This window comes from Corythoichthys intestinalis, chromosome 10 (assembly GCF_030265065.1).
Source record: "Corythoichthys intestinalis isolate RoL2023-P3 chromosome 10, ASM3026506v1, whole genome shotgun sequence".
NCBI classification, from domain to species: Eukaryota; Metazoa; Chordata; class Actinopteri; order Syngnathiformes; family Syngnathidae; genus Corythoichthys; species Corythoichthys intestinalis.
Window position 1 is genome coordinate 30,232,990 of NC_080404.1, and position 20,513 is coordinate 30,253,502.

The 20,513-nt window shown below is 41.3% G+C and overlaps 1 protein-coding gene across 1 annotated transcript in view; it reads left to right on the forward strand.

The window, feature by feature from the left end:
- The first annotated feature begins 6,434 nt into the window (after window positions 1-6,434).
- Window positions 6,435-20,513, forward strand: part of LOC130922699 (protein bicaudal C homolog 1-like) — a 135,634-nt gene continuing 121,555 nt past the window's right edge. Inside the window, exon 1 of the mRNA XM_057847635.1 lies at window positions 6,435-10,241. Coding sequence (XP_057703618.1) covers window positions 10,043-10,241 — 199 coding nt within the window. The 5' untranslated portion in view covers window positions 6,435-10,042. The remainder of the gene's footprint in view (window positions 10,242-20,513) is intronic.

Below are 20,513 nucleotides of genomic sequence, written 5' to 3' on the forward strand. Positions count from 1 at the left end.
TGCAAACCAAGCTCTTCTTCACATCTTTACTGATTATGAGGCTGGGGACTCAGAGCTGCATTGGGATACAGAAGACCAGAGTTCTGAGGAGGCAGGCATTGTGGAATATCCATCGGAAGACACAGACACATTATCTGAAGAGAAGATCATTAATGAGGAAGCTGCACCTGCTCGAACATATAAATCCAAAAGTGGCAATATCTGTCGGAGCTCAGTTCCTTCTGACTGTTTAGGATGTCTAAGAGAGATGGGTGAAACTCATCAAACTGAAAGTGTGGGGGTGTATATATATATATATATTTGTCAACAATAAAAACAAAGGAGTAGACAACCTGGACAAACTGACAACCAATGACAGCTACCTGCCAAGAGATGGTCAATGGTTGTTTTTGGGTGTATTTATTTATTTATTTTTTACAACATACGAGATGTGTCCTGCTTATGATGCATTTGTGTTGTGGACCCACATTCACCAAAAGTGGAATTCAACAACAACAAAAAACAAGCAGGTAATATTTCTCAATGAGTTAGCAAATTCACTTGTCAAGCCATACATTGAAAAAAGGGAACAGGTAAACCGAGTCTCAGCCACCACGTCCACAGCGGCATCTTCTGCTAGCCCTACCTCTACATCAGCCAAAACAACCACAGAGAAAAAAACACCCCCGACCCCCCCCCCCTTAATTAAGTCGATATATATGGGTGCAAATTGACCCTAACACCATATATGATACTATAGTTAATAATATTAGAATGAAAATGGAAACAACTATGAACATTTAACCAATTTGTTCTGTTATTCCTTAAGAATAATCTGGTAGCGTGACAACCCTTTAATTATGTAATTTTTGGGGGGCACTTTTTTTTATATTGAAAAGGAGTACGCTGTCAAAAGAAATGCCCTCAATGGGTACAAGAAAAATATTTTAACCAATTTTCATGGATAAGGAAGCCGAACAACCTAACCAAGAAACATGGGTCAAAAACGACCCTAACACCAGGGATGGCAACAGAAAGCTAACACAACAAAAATCTCAACCATTGGTGTCATTTTTTCCTGTTGTTCTACTGTATTAAAAAATAGACTAAAACAACAACAATAATAATAATAATGAATAAAATATCAGTCTTTGTTAGCTGTTTGTGAAGTTTTGTGCTTGTACGCTACGTTCACTTACATCCTGTGAATCTCCTGGGGTCTAAGTACCCCGTTCTTAAAGCCTAGTGACGCCCCTGCTCTCAACACTGTATGTAACATCACCATTGTCACCATTTAAAAATGAAATAAAGTCACTTGATGTTAAAACCTAAAACGTTCCTCCCATGAAAAAGGTCTCAGTTGGATTGCCTCCAAGATGGATTTGAGAAGTATTTCCCTGGCGGATATATGGAACGGTCCATACAGTGTGCCAGGTTGGAGTAGGGTTGCCAAACGTCCCTTGAAAAATGGAATCGTCCCGTATTCCGAAACAAGTACGCGTCCTGTATTAAGCTTAATAGGGCAAGCTTTGTCCCACATCATGATGAAAGTAAAAAACAGTATTTTATTTGCAGAACGAACTAATACTGGAATGGTGCTTTTCAAGAATAATTATGGTAACCAGGGGTGAAAGTGGCTAGAATACTTGCTGGAACTTCCTGACATAAAGATCGGTACGGAGCCCTTTTTTTTTGGGGGGGGGGGGGGGGGGGGGTATATGGGCTTAAACCTTGTTCTAAAACCGCTGAAATGCAAAAACTGCTTTTGGCACAGTAATAACACAATAAAATACTCACAGATGTTAGCACGTTCCCCTCACAGTTCTGTGATCAAGGGTTCAATCCTGGGCTCCGGCCTTCTTGTGTGGAATTTTTATGTTCTCCCCGTGCCTGTGTGGGTTTTCTCCGGATACAGTTCCCCCCCACATCCAAAAAACCTACATGGTAGGCTGATCGAACACTCGAAGGGGCCGTTTACACTGTGACGCTGCGACACCAAGACGCAACAGTCTGCGACACCAAGACGCAACAGTTGTTTTGTGGAATGGCCTCGCCTTTATATGGTGACAGCGAAAACGCAAACCTTTGATTCCGGGGTCCAAAGTGGAACGATTCCATTGCGGGGCTTGCTCCACAACCATATAGATCAGGGGTGGGCAAACCGGTCCTCAAGGGCCGCAGTGGGTCCTGGTCTTTGTTACAACTGATCAAGCACAGGCAGTCTAACCAATAATAGGTCCGGGGAAACGAGATGCACCTGATTGCAATCAACTGATTGCACTTGTATGACACCAGATTGGTGAAAAGGTTTCCTCTTGATAGGTTATAACAAAAACCCGCACCCACTGCGGCCCTTTGTGGAAAAGTTTGCCCACTCCTGATATAGATGGAAAGTTCTCGCACTTCACTTTGGAAGTGCGCAGTGCTGCTACTAAACATTAAAAACGGCAAACATGGCGGAATGTCTGCTTTAATTTACTGTTTTTATAATATTTTGAATTTAAATAATGTTTAATGTTTGCATTTTTTGTGCCTTTTGAAGCAAAAGAGAAATGCCATTGCTTAGAGTTGTCCTCCGGGCTGCGGAGGTTAATGGTGTCCAGGAAGTGCATAACTGGCTGTCGACTTGTAAATCTGCACTGCCCCTTAGAGCCTGGCATGAATACTGCATCGTTTTCACGCGGAATTGCGACATTGCTCGAATGGAGACAGAACCATATAAAAGCAAACATGAAATGGGTCGTATTCTCAGCCCCGAAATTGTCCCTAGGTATGACTGTGTGGTTGTTTGTCTCCTTGTGCCCTGTGATTGGCTGGCAACCGGTTCAGAGTGTACCCCGCATACTGCCCATTGTTAGCTGGGATTGGCTCCAGCGCCCGCGTGACCCAGTGAGGATAAACTGCTCGGAAAATGAATGAGTGAAAGGTTTCACACATGCTTTAGGCAATTGCATTACGCTGGAACAAAGCATAAATGAGAAACTGATTTCCATTCAAAATTGTATTTTTTCACTGATTTACAAAATTTCATCCAAAACACCATCTAATTATTTTCCCTCATTTCCTCAAATCTAAAAGCAAAACCTCAATTTTAACTATTCAAGAACATAGGATGTACTTTAAAATTGAAGATAAATCAATGTTACATTTTTTTTTTTAATAATGAAGACATAATAACATACAGTACATTAGGAAAAAAATAAGTAAAAATGTCATACATCTATCTATGGCAACCGTCTGTCTCAAAAGACAATGGTGAATGCGCCGTGTAAAAGTGTCATTAGATGGCTGAGCTGCAGCCTCGGGTGTGGCTGTAGAGCCCAATCCTTGAGTGGCAGATCTTATTGCAGGTGACGCATGTGAAGACAGAGTCGTCTGGTGATAGTATGTCACTTCTCTCACGTCTGCGTGCTCGTCTGTCTGCCCACTGAACCTCTCTCTTCTCCTCAGCTGTCTTGATGGCAAGCCTGGTGGTGCCTCGCCAACTGCTGCGGTCTTCTGCAAGTGATTCAAGGCAAGCTGGAACAATGCCACCCATTTTCAGGTCCCGCTTGCACACATCTTTGTATCGTAGTGATGGCCTTCCTGTTGGTCTGGAGCCAGTGGCAAGTTCACCGTACAAGATGTCCTTGGGTAGTCTGCCATCTTTCATGCGGGTGACGTGGCCAAGCCAGCGCAGACGTCGTTGGGTGAGCAGGGCAAACATGCTGAGCATTCCTGCCCTTTTCAAAATGTCATTGTTGGAAATGTGGTCCTGCCATGAGATACCAAGAATCCTCCTGAGACAGCGTTGATGAAAGGTGTTAAGCCTGCGTTCCTGACGGGCGTATGGAGTCCAGCTCTCGCTACCATACAGTAGAGTACTCAGCACACAAGCGTGATACACGAGGATCTTAGTCTTGATGGTGAGCTTGGAGTTCTCCCACACTCTCTTGGACAGACGAGCCGTTGCTGCTGATGCCTTTCCAATTCTAGAGTCAAGTTCTTTGTCCAGGCTGAGGCTGTTTGAGATGTTGGAGCCCAGATACATGAAGTTATCCACAACGTCGAGAGTGCTGTCGCCAATGGATATGGAGGGGGAGGTGGTTTCATCTTGGCACATGATTTTTGTCTTTTTGATGCTGATTGTCAAGCCGAACTCAGAGCAGGCATGCGCAAAGCGGTCGATTAGTTTCTGAAGGGCAGCCTCAGTGTGTGCTGTCAGGGCTGCATCATCAGCAAACAGCATCTCACGTATAAGTACTTTGTGTATCTTTGTCTTGGCACGAAGGCGCGCGAGGTTGAACAGACTGCCGTCACTTCTGGTGTGTAGGTAAACCCCATCTACAGATTGCTTGTAGGCGTAGCGAAGCAGCAGCGAGAACAGGATACCAAAAAGTGTCGGAGCAAGAACGCAGCCCTGCTTAACTCCACTCTTTATGGGAAAGGGGTCTGAGGAGGAGCCATTATGCTGGATGGTGCCTTTCATATTCTCATGGAAGGAAGTGATCAGCCTCAGGAGCTTGGGGGGACATCCAATTTTCTGCAGGAGGGTGAACAGCCCTGACCTGCTGACCAGATCGAACGCCTTTGTCAGATCGATGTAGGCAATGTAGAGGGGGCGTCTCTGCTCACGGCACTTCTCTTGCAGCTGTCTGAGGGAGAATATCATGTCGATCGTTGATCTCTCTGCGCGAAAACCACACTGTGCCTCAGGGTATACACGGTCTGCTAGCCTCTGCAAACGGTTCAGTATGACACGGGCGAAAGTCTTCCCGACTATACTGAGGAGGGAAATGCCACGATAGTTGTTGCAGTCACTACGATCGCCTTTGTTCTTGTACAGTGTGATAATGTTGGCATCACGCATGTCTTGAGGCACTGTCCCTTCCTCCCAGCATTGAAGCAGCAGTCCATGGAGATGTACAAGAAGACTGCCCTGCTTGCCCACTTTGATGATCTCGGGAGGGATCCCATCCTTTCCTGGGGCTTTCCCGCTTGCGAGTGACTCAATAGCTTTACTGAGCTCCTCAATGGTGGGTGGGACATCAAGCTCTTGCATGACTGGCAGAGGGCTGGTATTCTCCACTGCTGTGTCTGTCACGATGGTCTCTCTTGAGTATAGCTCTTGGAAATGCTCAGCCCATCTCTCCATTTGCTTTGAGCAGTCAGTAATGATTTCGCCAGTTTTTGACTTTAGTGGAGCAGTCTTTATTTTGCTTGGACCAAAGGCCTTCTTCAAGCCCTCGAACATAGCATGGATGTTACCGCAATCAGCAGACAGCTGGATATCTTGACAGAGGTTCTGCCAATAGTCGTTGGCGCACTGTCTAGCAATTCGTTGAACATCGCTTCTGGCTTTTCTAAGGGCAGCAAGCGTCTTTGGGCAAGGGTCTTGTTTGTGATTGAGTAGGGCGGTTCTTTTAGATGAGATGGCTGGCTCTAGCTTGGAAATTCCAGCTTCGAACCAGTCAGGGTCTTTCCGAACTCTTTTTCCGAAGGTGTTGACAGCGGACTTGTAAGTGGCCTCACGGATATGGTTCCATCTCGCATCTGTACTTGTTGTTGGACAGTTGTTGAGAGCCTCCTGGATGGTGTCAAGAAAACGCGTACGAAGCTCAGGAAGCGAGGTCATGGCTGTATTGATGCGTGGTCGCCCTTTCTGCTTGGATCGGTGAAACCGTCTCGGTTGAAGTCGAACCTTACATGCGACCATGGAGTGGTCAGTGTCGCAGTCAGCACTGTGGTAGCTGCGAGTATTGAGGACACAGTTCAGTGAAGACTTACGTGTGATGACAAGATCCAGTTGGTGCCAGTGCCGAGATCTGGGATGCCGCCAGGACACCCTGTGGCCGGGTTTTGTGGAGAAGAAAGTGTTAGTAATACACAGATCATGAAGCGAGCATAGCTCAAGTAGTCTCTGTCCGTTCTCGTTGAGTTTCCCGACACCAAAGTGGCCAATGCATCTGGGCCAGGAAGCGTGGTCTGAACCAATCCTGGCATTGAAGTCACCCAGCAGGTACAACTGTTCTGAATCTGTTGACTTAATTGCATTCTCTAGCTCCTCGTAAAAAATATCTTTCGCCTCTGCTGAAGAACACAGCGTGGGGGCATAGGCACTGATGATGTTCACGGGGCCTGAGTTGGTTGTAAGGCGTAGGGAGAGGATGCGTGCTGTGCCATCTGAGGGTGGATCGATCGATGAGAGTAGAGAATTTCTCACTGCGAAACCTACGCCGTGCACACGATGTTCCTCTGGATCCTTCCCCTGCCAGAAGAAAGTATAGTCCTTTTCTCTAAGGCTGCCATTTGAAGGAAGTCTGGTCTCCTGTAGTGCAGCTATGTCAGTGTTGAGCCTTTCTAGCTCACGGTTGATGACGGCTGTTTTTCTAGCATCGTCAACTTGTTGTAGGTCAGCGGAAAGGCCAGGACACATGGTCCTGACGTTCCAGGTTGCCAGTCTAAGCGCTGGCGGCTTTGTTTTACGTCTGTTTTTGTCTGGTGCAGGATTTACAGTCTGCTCTTCGGAGTTTATCCTAAGCTCCAAGCACCCACTGAAGCAGGCAGACCGTGACGGGTCAGCACCTTACTGGCTGGGGACTGCCCAGCTTAAGGCGGGCGGTAGCTGACCAGTGGGATACGAGGATCCCTCCCACCGTCGAAGACAACCCGTAGCGTCCGAACTCACGTCAATATGCTCTGGGCTTATAACTCGTAACTGCTGTCTCCCGTGTTGTTACTGCTGCTGGAACAGCAGCACTGGAGTGACCTCTCCAGGGCGCAAGCCTGGGCAAAGTGTATGGAAATCCTAAGCTGCCCAGTTATTAAGATCCCCCTCTCGGCCTCGCCGGTGTAGTCCAAAGGAAAGCAAAGCAGTACATTTGGCACCAGGTTGGCTGCAGGAGCTGCCGGAGTTTGCAAGTACTGCATGCTGGTCCGCCTTCGGGGCTCCACTCCGGATTTTAAGGGTTTACTCCCCTACACATGGCCATTGGATCATCACAGATCTCCTCCGCCCCCTAGCCGTTGGCTGCCAAATGCTGCTCCTCCGCCTAGTTACGATGCAGTGTGGACATCATCCGTAACCCTGGATAGGGGCCCATACCGGGTACTATCAACCGGAGCCAGCTGAACCCGGGACTCGTGTAGGGCAGGGTCGTCACTCCCTGTAGTAGTGGACAATGCCCACTACCCACTACCCGCATGTCATACATAATGCATAGTGAAATGAAATATATTTTGAAGGCAAAGCAAACATTTTTTTAATTATAAGGAAATAAATACGTAGCCTTACATAAATGAACAAAAATAAGTCCAAAGTGCACTATAACATATAAGATGTTCTGAACCTCCCAAACGGGCGTCACTAGCTTATAAGAATTAGGGGGGCTTAGCCCCCAGGAGGTGACCAGGATGTAAGTGAACGTAACATTATATAGGCGGAAAACTCTCTGGTGACTTGAAGTTCCGCTCTGAGACCCCCAATTTGGCCAACTTTCAAAATTGTCTGATATGCATGTGAGATACATCACTGGAAAGCTTAAAATCTCAATTTTGGGGGGGAAGAAAAATTTTGAACAGGAGGGCATTTAAAAATAAATAAATAAATAAACAGCGAAACTCTATTTGGAGGTGAGAGCATGAAAGAGCAGAATTAAAGACGCCATGACTTTAACAAGATATTATCGCGTAGTTACCTTGTTTCGATCCAAAAACTAGCATGTAGCATGTATCACTGAGTGTCAAGACATAGCTGTGAATTGCCACAGCTGGATTTTTGGGGGATTTTATGGTTGAAACATGGTAATATAACAAGGGTCGCGATGCAGCTATTTGTTGTTCCAAAAAAAAAACAAAAAAAAACGTGTATTTGAACCAATCAGAGCTAACTATCCATGCTGATCACTTGACAGGATGTCAACCAATTGAACGGACAGCAGAGTCCAGGTTTTTTATTTTTTATTTTTTGTTGTTGTTACCTGCATGTACCGGGTGACGTGACTTGTCGGATACAGAGAGAGACACTGGGAAGAACTACGCAGAATAAATACATGAATAATAAATATCGGTGGAAATGGATCACGCTACAGAAGCTCTTCATTAGGCTTGTTGTGAACACATGTGTACATAAATCTGACATTAGTAGATTGTTCTCACTGGATTTTTTTTTTTTTTTTTTTTTCAAACATGGGGTTTTGATAGTTGCCGTCATATTTCCGGCTGTATGTCCAAATGGCGTTCCGGCCATAAATCTTATGCAGAAACGCTGTTCTGGCCTGTTCCTGCACACTTTCACCCTCTGATGCGATAGCATTCCCCCGCCTCTCCTGCTTTCTTGACGAATGGGCTGGCAGAACAATGACAATCACGCTCATCTCATTGGTCGACGAGGTATTGTTGGTGTTGGTGTTGCTTGCCTTGAGGGAAAATGAAGGCAGCATTTATTGCTGAAGGACTTTGAACACACTAAAATTGTTTAAAAAATAAAAAAAAACTTCAGAATTTGTTTGCATGTTTAAAAAAAAAAAAAAGCTAACTGCCAAAAAACACAAAGGGTCAGAACCTTAATAGTTCGGATGCCTGATAGTAAATGGTGTTAATACTTATATAGCGCTTTTCCACCTTTCAAGGCGCTCAAATGTTAATTGTATTCTAGTATTTTTTGTATTACAAATACATTGCTGATCATTTTATTCATGTGCTAATATCACTCAAATATGTACCTAATTGATTCAGTTTTATGTAAAATCATTATATAATTGTAATTTTAAAAAAATCACTTTTCACCTACAAAAAATAAAATGAAGACTGGCTCCACCAATGAGGTGTCCCTTTTTTCCTGGGAGTTGGAAACCCTAGTAAGAAAAGTCACAGACATCTGAATATTTGTCGGAGGTATGTAACAGTGTCTAATATAAGTAGGTATGTACTGTATGAATCATTCATTTATACATACAAGCATACTTTATTGGGACAATATGTTAAAGATATGATATTTAGGGCATATTACCTTGGTCAGACATGACAAAATATCACATGAAATAGAATAAATCAGTAAATATCATATACTAGTAGGCGCCAAGATTTTCCTAAAGGAAGCAACGCTGGAGATCCTCCTGTGTCCAGTAGACTGCTTCTCAGCAGCTTGCGTTTTTTAGTGGGTCTTTTTCACTTACTGAAGGCATGTTTTGTTTTGGTTGAACTTTCCTGTATTGCTTCCCCATACCCCCCTCACAGGATGTGGATTGTTTCCTCTATAGGCCAATAAACCAGTTGCGTGGCTGGTTTGCTTAAGTAATGTGACTTGAAAGATAATAACTTATGCTATGGCGCGCTGTTTCGTGTAATATCCCATCATGAAGTCGGTACAGTACTCTGCTCACTGTCCTTCCCAACAAAAAAATCAGACAACTTCTGAGAGTTCTTGCACCCACTCCCACCTCCAACAACAGTTCTTTATGTACACTAGTAAGACAAGTACATGTAACTCATGAGGAAAGAAAACTGCACAACTTGGCATCTGATACTGTTTAAAATAGTGAACGAGCAATATGTTGACTACTATATTTTTTGTCACTGTTTGTACTAATGGCGTTCTTTTCAGTTTTTTTTTTTTTTTTTTTTTTTTTAATATTAGTACAGAAAGTGCAAAAACTTGTTGGAGAAAAATATGGTAAAATAATCTCTTTCCTAGTGATTACAGTGTACCAGCACAGATTTTACTGGATATTAATATTATCGAATAAATGTTAAAATGATAGAAGTTTCCATATAAAACGAGTTTTTTAAAAAATGGATGCTTGAGGAGTTAAAAAAAAAAAAAGTCTGGGAGGAGTCTTTGTGCTGGATGACATGTGAAACTTTGGAGCGTTTCACGGAGTGTTGACTGCATTACTGCACAAAGCCTGCAGAGAGAGCAGAGCAGAGCAAAGCCTGCCTATTTAACTCCCCAAGTCGGCGGTCAAATGGGGGGAAATGACGGTGCATGAAGATTTCCCGAGGCTCAGCTCCCGAGTAACTGAACACGCGGTCCAAAAGAACTCTGCAACTTTTTTTTATTGCGCCGCAGACGAATAGCGCTGCCATGGCTGCCCCGTGCGACACTTTGAGCGGATACTTGCAGCAGCAACAGTCGGACCAGGGTTCTAACAGTGAGCGCAGCACAGACTCGCCTTTGCCGGGCTCTGAGGAGGACCTAAGCGGACCCCACCAGCTGCCCGACCCGGAGTGGACCGAGGAGCGGTTCCGTGTGGACCGAAAGAAGCTGGAATTCATGTTACTAGGTATTTAAAAAAAAAAAAAAAAAGTTCTACTGAGTGTTTCAGCTGCTTGCGAGAATATTCCGTTATGTGCCTTTAGTCAAATTTACAATTGGGTTGTTGCACTTAAATTATCTTTAAAACTTTTTTTGTCATTTGAATTGCACGCGTGATTGGTTGTGATGGGACGTGATCATCTGTTTATCACGTGGGTGGTCTCATACGAACCAATTAGCAATTGACTGAAGACAGCGCGGTAAATACGCAACAATATGAGAACTTAGGTGATCATATTACGAATGCTGCAACAGTGCATCCTTTCGGTTTAATACTGTAATACTTTTTCATTTAATCAGATTTGAGACTCCCTGAAATGTCATGTCAAACTAATCTCTCTAGAACAATTAGTGATGGCAGAGGTAATTTAAACAATGTTATCAATATACTATATGTATACATATATATATATTTTTTAATTAATCGATCTGATTTAGCCTCATGGGCTCAGCTGTTCCACAATTACATCAGCATTTTCCTGTACTCTGATTAATCTGAACAAAATTAGTTACATACTCCTGGACGAGCAAAACATGCAATCATGTTCATGCATTTAATAAGAAGCATCCATGGAGAGAGATGTACTGTATTTCATAAGTATCTTCATAGTTCTGCCATGTTAAGTATACTGCCTGGTAAACATCTTAACAAGCCCAGATGTTTAAAGCACTGTTACGTGCCAATTTATTGTGTGTTTGTATTGTAATAATATGATGACAGTGTGATGGTTGTGGTATTCGGAAGCAGATTACATTTGATAAATCCCACCGGAAGACCCAAGTACCAAGTTAGTATTCCCTGTTTCATCCCTGAGAATTGTAAATGCAAAAGAATGTTCATTATTTATGATGGCAAATCCTAGGAATGTCACGATATTCACAATATTGTGACATTAAAAGTTGGTCGATTTTTGTTGTCCTGCCTCAGTGTAAAACTAATGAGTCGTCTTTGCTTAAAATATAGCTTTGGGTCCACTCTGTTGCAGCAATAACATTTTTGAGGTACTGTATACAAGTGCAAACTTTGGATGGACTAAGATGTATCAGTCTCTTAAACTATCTCCGGTGATAAAAAGGGGTTGACTGTACCATGCTTAAGTCGATGTTTATCTCTCAGCACACATGTCGTCCCCCACGTCTGGCGCTGCTGCGCTTGCTCAAGTACATTCCTCAAAGCTCCATGTCATCTCAAACTCTTCCAGGAAAATAACTTAGCTCGAGACCAGCCCAGCATCCAAGTGTCCCTGGACATACCATGTGCCACGTCACGCTGCGTGTGTGTATGTGTGTCGTGTTTTGCATGGCATGTAAACTGAGCTAGTTGATTGAATGTTCCTGGTTTGTTGGTTTGCCAGCAGCCTTGGTGTCGCTCTGGCTGGGAAGGAACACAGGATGCGTGTTTCTCTGTCCACCTCTCTCTGCTTTATTTATTAGTTCAGCTCTGCAGGCCACATTATCTGAACCATGAAACCTCTTCAACCTTTGACCTCATCATGCCTTCAGTAATATTGCAAGATGTCTTTTCCATACTGATGCAATGCCCTTCTATTGCGCTTTTTCTGCTCACGAAGAGATGAACGGACACACTTGAACCAATGACAAACTCCAGATCTAGAAATTTAACACATCAGGATTTAAATGTACAATAAACCTAATTTTTCCCACTTGATTTATTGCAGTTACATCCACAATAAGTGTATATCATAGATATAGAGGCCATATATGACCTGGCACAGCAAAATGAGTCACAGTGACCCATTTTTCTAAACTGAGGCTTTTTTTATAATAAAAGTAAAAAAAAAAAAAAAAAAAAAAAAGGGCTTATCTTTTTCTTCAATATTCAATGACATATCAACCATTTTGACGTTTACTTTTCCAAGAAATTGCGACTTGAAGTTGGGTGGTCCTTGCATCTTGAATTTCCAAAATTAAGATAAACAGACATATATATATACATACAGTATATCAGGAACTAGTTATTGTGCATGTCAGCAATTAAACAATGACTTTAATGTATTTAACTTTTAAAATTAATTTTAAAGTAGTGTAACTGAACTTCAACAACCAAGGGTTCTTGATTAATTTATGTTTAAACCAGAACCATTATTGTCATTCCCATTGATTTGTCCAGCGCCAGCATCATCAGAGCTTGTATCATTATCTGATTGCTCTCGATCACTCCCTTCACGTCCATCATCACCACTGAAGTAAGGGCACCAGTTCAGTCTACTGCCATGCATACGCAGTACCATTCAAATATCTAGCAGACAGCTGATTCAGAAGATATAATATAATAGAACTTTATTGTGATGGTCAGCAACGAATGAACATTGTGAACAACAAAATTTGACGTGGCTCTCCAGTATAAAATTATGTGTTTAATTAAATAAATAGGAAAAGATATAGTCTAGGGTTATAAGTGAGTAATTATAGCTTGCTTAGACTGAAATACTGCATGTGCAATGCAAAAATTGTGCAATACGGTCCTGAAGTTAGCAGCACCATTTGTGCAAAAACAAGAACATATAAATAAATAAAAATTCTATAACTAGAAAAGTGGTCCGAGTAATGTGAATATTTACGAAATGATTAAAAAATGAGGTATTGTTTTTGAGATCCTTTGAGTACCTCTTACAAACCATGATACTTAAACACTTAGCAATGTTTATTTCATTACAGTGGAACTTTATGTGAAGAGAACTGATTGTGAATGTTTAAATAGGATGTATCAATTTAGAACATTTTCACCTATTGAAACATTTCTGCCTTTAATTCCATAATCGCTGTATGCAACTCACGACTCAAGAAATGTATTAATTCTCCCAAAGGAAAATCAAAATAAATAAACCATTTCTGCATTATGAAAGTTTGGGCATTTGTGAAGTCTCCGCATTCGTGAAGTTATTGAGAATAATCCGAAGTGGCCTGATCTTTATTTTCTGGTATTTGAATCTATAAATCTATCAGTTTCCTATAGTCAATGCACTACAGGTGATAGGGATGCACCAAGGACACAAATGCACGAATATTCCGTTCAAACAAAAAGGTTTATTTTTCAGTCCGCTGGGTTAAAAAAAAAAAAAGAGACAACAAAAAACCACAGCAATTGCTGGACACACAAGACTGAATGTAATCAAAAATCTAACCAAAAAAAGCGTTGGTTCCAAACATAAATTTTAGTCAAAAAGCTTACACAAGGTGGTGGCATAGGATGTGGCTGGATACCAGACGACCTGACAAAGGGCAAGGGCAGACTCAGACTATCTATACACAGGGTCACAGGTGGTTTCAATCAGCATGATTGGAATTAAAGGTGAAACACGGAGGAACTTAACTACCAAAATAAAAGCTGAAAAACCTACATGAACAAACTAGGCATGTGCCGGTTACCGGTTTCACGGTTTACCGTGTTGTGAAAACATAGCGGTTTCAAAACTACTAAAATTTTCCGTCAGACCGTAGTACTGTATTCGCTATTTTTCATGTGTCAAAAATGCAGCCAGAAGTGGCTTGGCGCGGCAGCGCTCACCCCCTCCCGTTTGTTGCTGTGTGTGAAAGTGACGCTATTGGCTAGACAGCCAGTGAACCCAAAAACAAATACTCCAAACATATGGCGTACTTTTCTTCAATTTATTGAGCTCTCAAATCGGGATAAGTGGAATATACAAAATCAATACATTTAAAACGTTTTACAATTGTATTTTTCCATGTGTGAGTAGCTTCAACAGATAAGCACCATGAAAAAGTTTGCCAAAAACATGACGCACATTTTCCTTTCAAATTCAATATACAAACTAACTAAAAGCTTACAAAGACGAATGTTAGCCTAGGCGTCAACTCTAGGAGAGCAACTTTGTCGAGTGTTACAGCCGCAGAGTGGGAAAACAAACTTGATTCGCTTGAATGAAGGGGAAAAGGGGATAGCATCAAAGATCGCTAATTGCGAAAGATGCTCTTGCCCTAAGCACAAATTCACGTTCGCTGGATCAAGGAGAGGTTTCACTCCCAATGTTTGTTTGTTTGTTTGTTTGGATGAAACCTTTCCACAGCAATATTTACACTTTAACTTATACATTTTTAACTAACTTATTAACTTATGAATTCTTTGTTTTTGTTTTTTAACGCATATGACACACATGACATCATGTAGACTAGAGCTGACACAGTGGCTGAAAATGGCGAAACTTTACTTGAGCTTTTCCACCCTCAAAAAAAAAAGTCATGCAGTAGAATTTAAAAAATTTTTTATTCAGAAGTGTTTTTACTTTTTTATATACATTATTTTGTTCTTGCTCTAATCTTGAGCACCTTGAGCTGTGGCTGTCGGTATAGTCTATAAGTTATATTTTAATTTTATTTAAAATATTAGTTTTTTTTATTGATAATTTCTTTTAACAATATATTCCAATATGTTCCAATTTGCAACTATGTTCTGAAAAAAAATTTTTTTTTTAAATCCTGTTAAATGGGAAAAAAAATAAAATTTAACCCATACATCTCAACACATTTTGGAGCTATAATTGCAATACCGTGATACTGTGAAACCGCGGTATTTTTGCCCACGGTTATCGTACCGTCAAAATCTCATAGCGGCACATGCCTAGAACAAACACAAAACCCGATGAAACATGAACAAGAATTACGAGACATGACGATCGGTTTCATGCTGTAGGATCAAATATGGAATAAAAATGGAAAATAATTTTCACCCTTCCACATGCTTTAAACAAATAAAACACATTAAAATTTGCTTACATTTATTTAAAATATGCTTTCAACGTTGTTCCCTAGCACTTATTTTGTCTTTGGCAGTTTTCAGAAAACGAGGCAAAGCATGCTTAATTCAAGCAATTACTTACTAACTTAAAACCATATTGCTTGGTCAAAAGTTTTGAGACTCGTTCTCATCCTGCTGAATGGTGAAAAGACTCTAAACTTATAACTGCAGGTGTAGGGTAACAAGGGACATTAGGCTCCATGGGGCACTAAGTCCCAACCTCTGATGAACTGTAAATTTAAGGTTACAGACCTTACCAGCTAATCCCTCGTTGGTCAGAAATATTATGGTATGACAGTCCTAACTTCCCTACACTAAGCTGCAAAGATATCAAGCGGAGTATAAGTCGCATTTTTGGGGGAAATGTACTTGATAAAATCCAACATATAGAACAGATATGTCATCTTGAAAGGCAATTTAATATAAAAATACAATCGAGAACAACATGCTGAATAAGTGTACAGTGTACAGTGCATGAACAACAAAATGCGAACATACTGTCCTCACCAGGACGCTATGGCTCGGTCCTAGCTATACAGCGAGCTAAACTCCCAAATGGCGATGCTGGACGTCCGTATAATTTGCTGAATCAATTTCGTCCACGATACCAAACAGGTTCACATCAATGTAAATAAATGATAATTAGGTGCTATTAGAGCAATGACAAAAACGGTTAGCATGCGTTCGCTAGCATTAGCACATCGTTCAAACAACCACACAACTGGCTCTAAATGTCCGATCGCGGGTGAAAAACACACAACAACAACAGAAAAGATGATCCACACAGGCGTTGCTTCTGTAGAGATATTATACAAGCATAAACAATGAACGTAGGTTCGCAGCCGTGTCTCCCTCTCTCTTGCTCGCCTACTCGCTCAGACAGAGACGCTGCGTAGCTGTCCGTCTTCTTCTGGCGTGTAAGCGCTCTTCTTGGCGTAAACAAGTGCGAATGTGCCCGCACATGGGCGTAAAAGCGCCACAGACTAAAAGCCTGCATTTCAATATAAAAAAGTTAATGATGCAATTGAACACACATTGCCAAAGGCAGAACGCGAACGTGGCCATAACTATTAAGAATTATTCAGATAACTATAGCATAAAGAACATGCTAACAAGTTTGCCAAACTATCAGTGTCACTCCAAAACACCAAAATAACATGTGAAATGATATCATAATGTGTTAATAATTTCACACATAAGTCGCTCCTGAGTATAAGTCGCACCCCCAGCCAAACTATGAAAAAAACTGCGACTTATAGTCCGAGAAATACGGTAGTTGAGGACCTTCTCTGCCTCTTCTTACTATTCATTACAATGTATCTCCTCTGGTAGATTTTAGGGGATGCGTCATGTGTGACTTCATGGCCTGGCTCTCTCTCTTCCCACCGTGAATTAGTGGGGATTCCTGTACTATGCATGTGTGAAACTGTGAACAATGCCTTTTGAGTAATTTCCACTGTATACCATCACTGTTGTTTGTTTTGATAACTGTATTCAGTTGGCCTGTTTTGAAATAACTATTCTTTTTGCACAGTCCCCATCCACAATTCCCGTGGTCCTGATTCAGCATTCGTGTCAACGAGTTGTGCCCAAGCCATTCTAACATCTGGTTGTGTTTTCATTGGATTAGCTGCTGTTTGACATGTTATAACCCCTTCTGATCGTATGGACATTATTTCACGAGAAGTCTGGTGTATTTTTATGTCTGGTTTAATTGCGTGTGACCGTATCTCTGGCTTGCTGCTTTGTAAAGAATACAGTCATGTGACGCTTGGTTGAAAGCTACTGTCAAACTATGCTGCGGTCACCGCGCAAATGATAGCTCTGCCTTCGAGTTGACGACCTGAATGTCCAACTGGTTGTTACATACAGTAGTCCAATTGCTCAGAATAGTGGCAAGTCATGAAGCATAAAAACTCTCATAACCATCTTTAAGATAAGACAATCCTTCCCTATAGGGAAAATTTAGGCATTGCAGAAGCGCACAGATGCTTGGAAAAATAGCAATCCTTGCAAATATACAATCTCTGAAAACAGAAATGTATAGTGGGGCAAATAAGTATTTAGTCAACCACTAATTGTGCAAATTCTCCCACTTGAAAATATTAGAGATGTCTGTAATTGTCAACATGGGTAAACCTCAACCATGAGAGACAGAATGTGGAAAAAAAAACAGAAAATCACATTGTTTGATTTTTAAAGAATTTATTTGCAAATCATGGTGGAAAATAAGTATTTGGTCAATACCAACAGTTCATCTCAATACTTTGTTATGTACCCGTTGTTGGCAATAACAGAGGCCAAACTTTTTCTGTAACTCTTCACAAGCTTTTCACACACTGTTGCTGGTATTTTGGCCCATTCCTCCATGCAGATCTCCTCTAGAGCGGTGATGTTTTGGGGCTGTCATTGGGCAACACGGACTTTTAACTCCCTCCACATATTTTCTATGGAGTTGACATCTGGAGACTGGCTAGGCCACTCCAGGACCTTAAAATGCTTCTTACGAAGCCACTCCTTTGTTGCCCTGGCTGTGTGTTGGGATCATTGTCATGCTGAAAGACCCAGCCACGTCTCATCTTCGATGCCCTTGCTGATGGAAGGAGATTTTCACTCAAAATCTCTCGATACGTGGCCCCATTTATTCTTTCCTTTACACAGATCAGTTGTCCTGGTCCCTTTGCAGAAAAACAGCCCCAAAGCATTATGTTTCCACCCCCATGCTTCACAGTGGGTATGGTGCAATTCAGTATTCTTTTTCCTCCAAACACGAGAACCTGTGTTTCTACCAAAAAGTTCTATTTTGGCTTCATCTGACCATAACACATTCTCCCAGTCCTCTTCTGAATCATCCAAATGCTCTCTAGCGAACCGCAGACAGACCTGGATATGCACTTTCTTCAGCAGGGGGACACGTCTGGCAGTGCAGGATTTGAGTCCCTGGTGGCGCATTGTGTTACTGATAGTAGCCTTTGTTACTGTGGTCCCAGCTCTCTGTAGGTCATTCACTAGGTCCCCTCGTGTGGTTTTGGGATTTTTGCTCCCCGTTCTTGTTATAATTTCGACGCCACGGAGTGAGGAGGGAGTTGAAAATCCGTGTTGCCTAATGACAGCCCCAAAACATCACTGCTCTAGAGGAGATCTGCGTAGAGGAATTGGCCAAAATACCAGCAACAGTGTGTGAAAAGCTTGTGAAGAGTTACAGAAAACGTTTGGCCTCCGTTATTGCCAACAAAGGGTACATAACAAAGTATTGAGATGAACTATTGGTATTGACCAAATACTTATTTTCCACCATGATTTGCAAATAAATTCTTTCAAAATCAAACAATGTGATTTTCTGTTTTTTTTCCACATTCTGTCTCTGACGGTTGAGGTTTACCCATGTTGACAATTACAGGCCTCTCTAATATTTTCAAGTGGGAGAACTTGAACAATTAGTGGTTGACTAAATACTTATTTGCCCCACTGTATTTTTTATTGAAATGACTTTCAAATTTACATGCCTTTGTAGTTTTTGACATGTAGGTTCTAGCATTGGATAAATGTAGCAATCAAAGTGAATTTTCACATATTTGAGACCCCCCCGATATTTCATTTAAATTATTACTACCACAATAGTGTATTTACTTGTTGATTCTACTGTATTAAAAACTGATATTTCATAAATGGTTTGATATTATTAATTTTACATCTTATTTGTGGGTGACTTAAGGTGGTTCTAATTTTACACGATTTATAAAATATATCTCATGATAACTTTTGCAATTCAATTTTGGTCAATGCAAAGACACACTGTACTTTAGATCTACCAGTCGATCGCAATGCTATTGTGGGTAGATTCCGGCATTAAAAAAAATAAGTAAATAAATTTTAGAAATCCCCAGAAATGTACATAATTAATTATTATGTGTGTGCAACATACAGAGTTGGAAAAAATAAGGGAGATACCTAACAATTTGGCATCATAATATTTGAAACTCTTTGTAATAAATTGGTATTAGGAAGATTCTAATGAAGTTCAGCATCTCATATGGCCAGCACAATCCCCAGACCTCAACATTATTGAGCATTTATGGTCAGTTTTAGAGATTCAATTAAGACGTCGATTTCCACTGCTATCGTCTCTAAAAGAGTTAAAGGGTATTCTAACTGAAGAATGGCTTAAAATTCCCTTGGAAACAATTCACAAGTTGTATGAATCAATACCTCAGAGAATTGAGACTAATTGTCACACCATGTTAAATTAATTGTTGTTGATTTTTAATGTTGTTTCCATTATTTTGTCCAACCTCTGTATGTGGTGATGCAACATACTTCATCATAAGTTGTAAGAATATAGATCATTTTTACTGGATCATTTCATTAGTAGCTGCTGAGCTTTTTAGTCACCCGTGTCGTCACGGGTTGCGTGACTTTTGGAAACTTAAAATGACCATTAAGGGACGATTAGCTGGCGTCACTTCATAGTGACTAGGAATCTCTGCAGCTGTCTCGGTTTTTGGCCCACATTCATCTGGAGGAAATGGAAACTATGAAGGCAGCAATTCCAGCTCTTTCTCTCTTCTTTCTTTCTCTAGAGCCGGCATGTCGGATCAGTAAATAGATATTTTGGGGGAGGGAAAATTGAAAAAAAGAATCTAACCCTGGTAGCCATCGAAGTTTACTGTTGTCTTCTTGGCACGTGGGACTAGAACTCCCAAGTTGTAACAGCTTGGAGAGCTTGACAGCACCATGAAAGCTTGAAACATGGGCATTATGTGGACAAGAAAACCCTGTGTGGTCACTTTTCTGCCTTTTTTTTTAATCTTTTAAGAGGCAAGTCACTCTGGTGGGAAAGCATTAACATTTACTCCTGGGCCAGTTATCCACCTTGTCCTCATGCGAGCCAGGTCTTGCCTCTTTGAGCTGTTCAGGACAAGTTACTTCCAAAATACAATTCATCAAATAGGAAAGGTGGTTCTCGGTTTCCATTCCTATTGATTAATCTGAGTAAAGATTTGTGTACGTGACCCTTTAGTCGTTGGCCGCCATTACTGGGGTGTTTGCATACCTATAGTTGCCCAGTGTCAGTCAATATAGAAAGTAACGTTGGCTGCTGTTGGCTGTGTGCTGCGGGTGACACACCTCAGCAATGGCGGACAGGGTACTTCCGGTCATTTTTCTCGAAGTAATCTATCGTGCCGCCATAAATTTGCATGTAATTTGGTCGTAAAGTTGCAGTAGTAAAATATATTTGTATGCGAAATACTAGTAACCTATGATTATAAAACAATCCCATGAAGAATCATAAGTACCGGTGTAACTGAGCATGTCTGTTTGTGCCTTTTGGCACAGCAATTGAAAGACAAGTTTAGTCTTTATTAATTTTTGTAGTAACACCAAGGAAGAATAGAAATGGAAAAAAAGGACTCACTAGATTAATAGATTTATCAAAGTAATCATTATTTGCACTTCTAAAGT